The 9716-nt window shown below is 31.9% G+C and overlaps 1 protein-coding gene across 1 annotated transcript; it reads left to right on the top strand.

Annotated features, from left to right (window-relative positions):
- The first annotated feature begins 210 nt into the window (after window positions 1–210).
- Window positions 211–7693, top strand: LOC111369167 (pelargonidin 3-O-(6-caffeoylglucoside) 5-O-(6-O-malonylglucoside) 4'''-malonyltransferase-like). The gene is made up of 2 exons (XM_022990644.1): window positions 211–301; window positions 6372–7693. Exons 1-2 carry the CDS (start codon window positions 211–213, stop codon window positions 7691–7693), a joined length of 1413 nt encoding a protein of 470 aa, XP_022846412.1.
- Window positions 7694–9716: the final 2023 nt, after the last annotated feature.

The raw sequence follows: 9716 nt of genomic DNA, 5'->3' as shown, positions 1-9716 counted from the left end.
AAGTAAAACAAAGGTCGAAGAAGACTAATGCAAAATATAAGGAAGTAGTAGATTCAAATCGATGGGATAAACAATTTCTGGAAGGAGATTCAATAATAGTCTTTCTGATAAAGGAAAGATTTCCCGTTGTGTCTTTCAAAGTACTTAAGCGAATTAATAACAATGCCCACACTATTGATTTGCCAGCTTCTCTGGAGATATACATTTAATATGGCAGATACATACGAGTTCCATGAAAATGATGAGCCTCTTTATCCAAAATATAACTCGAGGTCGAGTTCGTCAAAGGTAGAAGGGACTGGTGTATAACGGATTGTTGAATGGATCCAAGAAGAATTTGATCGAAATAGGAAAAAGGCAATAGTATAGAGAGAACATCTATACTCCGGTTTGGGAGCATAATATCATTCTGGAAAGAAAACTAGAAGAAATTTGCATGTTGATATATACATTTTTTTTACTTTTTAATCACACATTCTTTAAAAATGTCATTTTTCACAGAACTTATTCTAAAAAATCTACATCAAACATGCCCTTAATAATATTTTAGCTTTCATTTGGAAGAATTTATAAATAGATAGAAATATATTAATAGTCGTGGATTGGTTATTTTTATTATGTACATTTAGTGATTAAATATAAAAGAATTCGAAGATTAAACCCTTATTTGATTGGGATTAAAACTGTATTTTTAGTAGATTTGATGAAATGTATAGTTGAAAAATTGTAGATTCTATGAAATATGTGGTTAAAATTAATTATTGACTTTGAATTAGATTAATTTTAATCTTCTCACCAAGCTAAAATTAAGTTTTGAGAACTTGTGAGTTATGAAATGCTGTGATTGTCAAATGCAAGTTATAAATAATTTAATTTTATGATCACTAATTATATGTAATAACGAGATAAGAATATCATTGTTATGGATAAAAAAAGTACATATTGCATTTCAATTATGTAGAAGTTGATTCCACAAATTAAAATGTTGAGATATTTGAATGTAACTTTGATGTCTAACTGAGAAAACAAGTATTACATGATCCAAAATAGAGATTATATGCCGATATGACCATCTCAGTATCAGTAATTGATCTCTAATCCATTTGAGTTAGCGATTCTATTTATCTTATCTCACTATGATGATACCAGAATAATAATTTTTTTGTATGGTATTCCTAATTGAAAATGATGAATCACACACGAAGTGTGAGTTGTGTAAGGCAAATTAGGATTGTAATAAAGTTTAGTATTTGACACCAGTGGAATTATTTATTTGTTGATGGTTTGTTAATTAAATTGATTTAATTTATTGATCAGATTTATTGATTGCACCTAATGGGAGAGATGTGACACACAATTAATGTTTCCGCCATGTTACAACAACAATGCTTCGATACTAATGCCCACCAACAGAGACATTGGCTTATTTTTATCCCATTTTGATTGAGATTTAGGAGTGTTAAATAGGTTAGATTGAGTCGCTTAATTCTGTCCATTATGTGAGCCAACTTGACTTCATCTATGAAATGAGTTGAGCACGAGCCGACTCATTTCACAAAACTTGGACTCGACTCTACTGCCAACTTACTCGTAAGTGGGGCGACTCTGCTGCTACTTTTTAAAAATAAAAAATAAAAACTGCACTTTCACTACCTAAAGTATAACGAAGACAAGTTGTAAGGAGCCCCCAAGGCACATCTCCAAGTGGTAAAAGAGGATGATGGAGACTGCCAACTTGCTCGTAAGTGGGGCGACTCTGCTGCTACTTTTTAAAAATAAAAAATAAAAACTGCACTTTCACTACCTAAAGTATAACGAAGACAAGTTGTAAGGAGCCCCCAGGGCACATCTCCAAGTGGTAAAAAACGAGGGTGGAGAAATTCAGCTTTACTTGAGGCTGCTGCGTCAAGAGTTCGAATCCTAAAATATGGATTTGGCTCTTGGGTAAGTACAAGTGTACAAGCAGCCTTCCACCCTATACCCTTGGAGGCATAACCTGCGGTTTACCTCCCTCACGATGCTCCAGGGCAGGGGTGGTGGGGGACCCTTAAGGTTAGAGTTTAACCTTTTTAAGACAAGTTGTAAGGAAAAGGTAAATGTAATATTTTATTAAAAGAATGATATAGCATATTCATTTAAAAATAGCATTACTCTTTATGAATAATACTATCTAGCATCACTAGTGCTATAACACCAATCTAAGTGATGCTGTGTGATATACTCAATGAAAGGAGAAAATAAGTGACTTATTTAATTGCACTTCTCATTTAATGCCAAATTAGCAACACCTACAGAAGTGTTTTAACAAAAGTGGTGCTAAATATTATTACTTTTTATGAATAATGCTATTTAGCACAACTGGTATTATAACACACATCTAGGTGGTACTATGTAATAGGTTCAATAAAAGGTGGAATTAAATTAATTATTTAAATGTAATTCTCATTTAATGCTACATTATGTCACCTAGACGATGTTTTAACACAATTGGTGCTAAATAGGGTCACTCTTCATGGATAATGCTATCTAGTATCACTAGTGCTATAACATCAATCTAGGTAGTGATATGTGATAAACTCAACAAATAGTAAAATTAAGTAACTCATTTAGTTGTACTTTTCATTTAATATCACATTAGCATCACCTAAAATGATGTTTTAACACTATGGTGGTAAATAGCCTTACTCTCTATGAATAATATTATCTAACACCACTTATTCTATAACACCAGTCTATGAGGTGTTGTGTGATAGGCTTAACGACAGTGTAATTAAGTGATTCATTTAATTATACTTCTCATTTAATACCACATTAGCATTACTCTTTTTGAATAATGTTATCTAGTACTACTAATATTATAACACCGATCTAGGTGATGATATGTGATAGGCTCGACGAAAAGTAAAATTAAGTTGCTTATTTAATTTTACTTATCATTTAATGTCAAATTAGCTCCATCTAAACTGATATTTTAACATTAGTGGTGCTAAATAGCATTATTCTTTCTCAATAATGCAATCTAGCACTACTGACACTATAACACCAATTTGGGTAGTACTATATGATAGGCTAAATTAAATATGAAATTAAGTGACTCATTTAATTGTACTTTTCATTTAAGGTCACAATAGAGTTACCTAGACTGGTGTTCAAACACTAGTAATGCGATTACTCTATATAAATAATGCTATCTGGCACCACGATGCTATAACATCGGTCTGCTATGTGATAGGCTCAATGAAATATGAAATTAAATGACTCATTTAATGTCACATTAACATTTATCTTTATAAAGAGTGTTGTCTAGCACCGCTGGTGCTATAACGCTAGTCTATGTGGTACTATGTTATAGGCTCAATGAAAAGATGAAATTAAATTACTCATTTAATTGTACTTCTCATTTAATGTTACATTGGAGTCAACTAAACTAACAATGTTAAATAGAATCACTCTTTGTGAAGAATGATATCTAGCACCATTGGTGTTTGTAACACCAGTCTGGTGATGCTAGGAGGCTTAATGAAATGTGGAATTAATTTACTCGTTTAATTGTACTTTTCATTTAATGCACATTAGCGCCACCTAAACTAGTGTTTTAACACATTGTAGGTAGTGTTATGTGTTAAGCTGAATGAAATGTGAAATTAAGTAACTTATTTAATTGCATTTCTCATTTAATGTCACGTTAACGTAACCTAAATTAGTGTTTTAACACCAATCGTGCTAAATATCATAACTCTTTATGAATAATAATAATAATAATAATATCTAGCACAACTGGTGCTAAGCGATAAGCACAATGAAATGTAGAATTAGTACTTCTCATTTAATATCACATTAATACCACCTCGATAGAGTTTTAAACACCAGTTAAATAGAATTACTCTTAATGAATAATGCTATCTAACACAGTTTGTGCTATAACGTCGGTCTAGGTGGTACTATGTGATAGGCCCAATGAAATGTGGAATTAAGTAACTCATTTATTTGTACTTCTCATTTAATATAACATTAATACTACCTAGACATAACACCAGTGTTGCTAAATAGGGCTACTCTTTATGAATAATGCTATCTAATATCATTGGTGCTATGACACGTTTCTAAATGATGATATGCAATAGACTCAATGAAAGGTAAAATTAAGTGATTCATTTAATTATACTTCTCATTTAATATTACATTAGGAGCATTTATACTGTTGCTTTAACACTAGTAGTAGTAAATATCATTACTCTTTATGAATGTTACAATCTAGCACAATTTATGCTATAACATCAGTATAGGTGGTGATATGTGATATGCTCAATAAAGGACGTAATTAAGTGACTCATTTAATTGTACTTCTCATTTAATACCACATTAGCATTACCTTAAGTGGTATTTTAACATCATTAGTATTAAATAGCATTATTCTTTATGAATAATGATATCTAGTACCACCGATGTTATAACATTAGTCTAGGTAGTATTATGTGATAGGCTTCACGAAAGATAAAATTAAGCAATTCATTTAATTATACTTCTCATTTAATTCCACATTAGTGCCACCTAGACTGACATTACTTTTTGTAAATAATGTTATCTAGCATCATTTATGCTATAACAATAGTTTGGTGGTGCTATTTAATGGGCTTAATGAAATAGAGTATTAAGTAACTCATTTATTGTATTTCTTATTTAATGTTACATTAGAGCCACCTAGACTAGTGTTTTGACACCTATAGTGCTAAATAACTTTATTTTGTATAAATAATAATATTTAGCACATATGGTGCTAAAACAGCAGTGTAGATGGTGCTATGTGATAAACTTAATGAAATGTTAAATTAGGTGACTCATTTAATTTTACTTCTAATTTAATGTCATATTAATGCCGTCTAACTGATATTTTAATATCAGATGTGCTAAATAACACTAGTCTTTGTGAATAATCCTATTTAGCGTTAATGGTGCTATAACATTACTTTAGATGGTATTATGTGACAGTCTCAATGAAAATGTGAAATTAAGTGACTTATTTAATTGTACTTCTTATTTAATGTCACATTATAGTCAACCAAACTGGTATTTTAACACTAGCAGTGCTAAATGAAATTACTCTTTATGAATAACGTTATCTAGCACCGTTGGTGCTTAACACCAGTCTAGGTAGAGCAATGTGGAATTAATTGGCTCATTTAATGCCACATTGGTGCCACCTAAATTGGTGTTTTAACACTTAGTGTAGGTGGTACTGTGTGATAGGCTCCTTGAAAGGTGAAATTAAGTAACTTATTTAATTGGACTTCTCATTTAATGTCACATTATCTAGATTGGTGCCTAAACACAAATAATGCTAAATAGCATTACTCTTTATGAATAATGCTTTCTAACACTACTAGTGCTATGACGTCGATGTTGGTAAAGCTACGTAATAGGCTCAATGAAAAGTGGAATTGAGTGGTTCATTTAATTGTATTTCTCATTTAATGCCACATTGACGCCACCTGGACAGATATTTTAACAAAGTCTAGGTGGTGCTATATGATAAGCTCAATAAAAAGTGAAATTAAGTGACTCGTTTAATTGCACTTCTCATTGAATGTCACATTAGCATCACCTAATCTGGTGTTTTAACACCAATGTTGTTAAATAACATTACTCTTTATGAATAATGCTATGTAATGCTACCGGTGCTATGACATCTGTGTACATGGTGTATATGATAGGCTCAATAAAATGTAGAATTAAGTGATTCATTTTATTGTTTTTCTCATTTAATGTTATATTAGTGTCACCTAGTCAGGTATTTTGATACTTGTGGTGCTAAGGAGCATTCCTTGTAATGAATAATGCTATCTAACGTCACTGATGTTATAACATCAGTCTAGATGGTGCTATGTGATAGGTTTAATTAAAGGTGAAATTAAGTAATTCATTTAATTGTACTTCTGATTAATGCCACTTTAGTGTCACGTAAATTGAAATTTTAACACTAATGGTGCTAAATAGTATTACTCTTTATGTATAATTCTATCTAGCATCATTGATGCTATAACACCAGTATAGGTGGTGCTATATGATAGATTCAATAAAATATGGAATAATGTGACTCAATTAATTGTACTTCTTAATTGATACTACATTAGCGCCACTTAGGATGATGTTTTAACACCAGTAGTGCTAAATAGCATTACTATATAAATAAATCAATTGCTTCACATTCTAACTTGAACACTGATTGCACTCTGGTTTTCCAGGTAATATATCGTTTAATAAGCAATTTCTTTTATACTAATTAGTTCGATCTGATTTCTCCATCTATTTTTTGATCTACATATTAATATTTCTTTTTTATTGTTTCCTTCTCTGCATTATTTTTTGAAAAGGTAGTCATAGTGTTGAGAAACTCATCATGAAGGTCACGATTGTGAGCAGAAAGTATATCAAGCCTGGCATACCAACTCCCGAAAACCTCCGTACATACAAGATATCATGCACAGATGCGGTTATTCCAACAATGAATGTGGCTGGACTTCTCTACTATCCATCAAGCGATAACATTGAAAATGTAAAGAATTTGGAAAAATCACTTGCTCAAATATTGCCACAATTTTATCCTTTTGCTGGAAGATATATCAAGGAGAAACTTTTCGTTGATTGCAGCGACCAGGGTGCTGAATATGTAGAAGCTAAAGTCGACTGCGATCTCGTTGATATAATTGGCTCAAGAGTCCAGCCTGTGGAGTTAAATGATCTTCTTCCAGTCGATGTTGATGCAGCTGATGAAGCCACTGATCCAATTCTATCTATTCAAATAAACAAATTTAAATGTGGTGGAGTAACCATTGCTACGGCCATCTCGCATAGGGTTATTGATGCATTCTCACTTGGCACATTCTTATCGGCATGGGCAAAGGCGTGTCAAGGAGACAATAGTACTGAACCCATTATTCCAAAATTTGACTCCCCATTGAAATTTTTACCGGTTGAGAATTTAGGTAAGATTAATCGTGGAACCATAAAGACTAGGGATCCTACCACTATGACCAAGAGGGTTTTGTTCGATAAGAAGGCGATAGCAAATTTAAGAGCAAGAGTGAAGCACTTGTATGAAAAAAATGATCGTCCACCCTCCAGGGTTCTGCTTGTCTCTTCCTTTTTGTCAGAGGCTATCATGCGCTGTGATCGCATAAAACTTGGGAAATCGCGGGCTTGCCTCTTTTCACAGGAAATTAACATTCGTGAAAGAACAGTTCCACCTCTATCAAAATATTCTTGTGGAAACTTCGCATCACGAGGATTGGTAGAATGCAGTGCAGAAGAAACCAAGAACTTGGACTTTGAACACTTGGTTCCTCTATTGGGTAATGCTATCGAGAAAGCCACTTTAGATTGTTCCAAGATCTTATCAAATTATGAGGATGCACGCAAAATCCTCTTTGATGCCATCGCTGGTGCAATTTTAAAATTACATGATGGAAACTCCAATTCTATATGGTTTACTGACTGGTCTAAGTTTGGATTTTACAATAATGATTTTGGTTATGGAAAACCTATTTGGACAAGCTGTGTAAATCCTCGAATAAGTAACGTTGTCATAATGATGAATACCAAAGAGGACGATGGAATTGAAGCATGGGTGAATTTAAGTGAAAAAGACATGTCTTATTTCAAACAAGACGACGAAATCAAAAGGTTGACCACTTAATGTTTGGAGAAACCATCAATTGTGATAATCAAATGAAGTGCTCTATAGTTTTAATTCTACTTCCTTTAGTTTCTTGGATTATGGTGAATCTTGTTTGTTACTTATTTAAGCATTGTTTGTGTTTAAGAGTAAATAGGTTTAGCTTTACTTCACTAATTTATTTCGACATTTTTTAGTAAATCCTAAATCAATACACGATAAGTGATGTAAATTTTTAAATGACATATTTGCACTTTCTAATAAAAGCAATATGACAAAATGTAAAAAAGAATTAATGGACAATATGCAAAAGATAGTCGAGTGAGAATAATAAATCTCAGCTGTCTCAAGATTAAGTCCTAAAATTGACGGTTTATATCTTGATCTCTAAGATTGGAGTACACTTAATTATTTTGGGTGATTGAATTGGAAAATGGAGAGTAAGGGTGGCGATGGGTCGAGCGGCTAGATCCTTAGACACTCAAGCTCAAATTGTATTCACAAACAAGACTCGAGCTCCACACTTGTCGAGCTTGGGCTGACTCGCGAAATAATTGAGCTTGACTCAACTGATGGCTCATCTCAATACGAGCTTGAACGATTCATGACCCAATTCGGGATGTATTGACGTTACAAGCGGCTCGACTCGTTTATCACCCCTAATAGAAAGTCTATAGCAATTATCGACAAAGGCTCCTGTTGAACCGAAGTCTGCCCCAGGACTGCTCCAGTGGAGGCAAGTTTCCGAGCATTGAGACCTAGATAAACTGGATTTATGTTCTTATTATTATGAAATCGCGACCTCACGTTAGTTTGCATGCCCTTATTTCCTACTTTATTATTATTATATTATTCTTTGAAATTGATTAAAATAACTTTTTCTTTATCTTCGTTTTCAATCATACATTTGAAAAAAAAAAAAAAAATCAATTTTCATTCTTTTTATCAAACATTCTCTAAATAACTTTTCACAAAATCAACTTCACACAGAGTCATTGTATCTCTACAACATCGAATAAATTAATACCTGCCACTAAGGAATATACTTGATAATTAATTGACTTCCAAAAATTAAATTTACGTTGACGAAATAGGTATGTATATTATATACATGTTTAGTAAATAATTTAGAATAATACAATTGAATTAAGACTTGCACGTATGATTTTTAATACTGTAATTATAATGAGATTGTTTAGAATTTTACATTGAATATAAATTGAAATTATACTGGAACCCTTGAATTCATTCGATACTGATTACTATCTCCAAAAAAAAAAAAAAAGTTTTTCCCCTTTTTTTTTTTTTTTTTTTTTTTTTTTTTTTTTTTTTTTGGTGTAGAAAATAAATCATTTTTGTAACATAACATCAATTATAAGAAAAAATAAATAGCACAAGATGAGAACAGAGTCAGAAAAGTTAACTTAAGAGAGTTGCGAAAAAGATGTGCTGGAGTCTTGTGGCCTCCTCTTTGTGCATGTACTATCAACAAAGCATGACGACTCCAGGATAAAACATTTAAAACTCACGGTCAATTTTCCTTCTATGAATCCATCCACGGGAAAATAAAGAATAAGCCTTATCAAGTTACGAAAAACTATAAGAGAACACAGTATGAGAATATATAGAGTATTTTCAAGTTGGGTGTATCAAACAATAAAAAATGCGGTGAAAAATTCCAACCCACAATAATGAAAATTAATCCATTTGAATTAAGTTACAAATAAAATAATGAAATTTAGTTTTTGTATTAAATCTAAAAATTAAAATCAAAAACTAAAAATTAAAGTAAAAGAAACGCTGAAACTTTTTAATACAATTTTTTTTTTTTTTGGGGATAAGTTTGAAAATTATTTACAACAATCCTACACCAGGTTTAAACTTTCAAAATAAATAAGTATATATGTAATGACAACGTTATACTGTGCAATAGGTATAGGTATTTTCTCGACTTGAACCTCATTCAGTGATAATAATATTCATTTAAGAAAGCCATGGTGGACTAAGTTTTGAATTAGTTCCCCTTAACCAAATTTCAATTGTT

Source organism: Olea europaea, chromosome 20 (genome assembly GCF_002742605.1).
Source record: "Olea europaea var. sylvestris chromosome 20, O_europaea_v1, whole genome shotgun sequence".
Classification (NCBI taxonomy): domain Eukaryota; kingdom Viridiplantae; phylum Streptophyta; class Magnoliopsida; order Lamiales; family Oleaceae; genus Olea; species Olea europaea.
Note: the sequence above shows the minus strand (reverse complement) of the source record. Positions and strands in the feature narration are given on the sequence as shown.

Excerpts from the sequence above, each read along its gene's own strand:
- LOC111369167 (XM_022990644.1), top strand. The coding sequence starts at position 211 with ATGGCAGATACATACGAGTTCCATGAAAATGATGAGCCTCTTTATCCA. Across the intron at positions 302-6,371 it reads GTCAAAGGTAGAAGGGACTG|GTAGTCATAGTGTTGAGAAA; the intron begins GTGTATAACGGA and ends TTTTTTGAAAAG.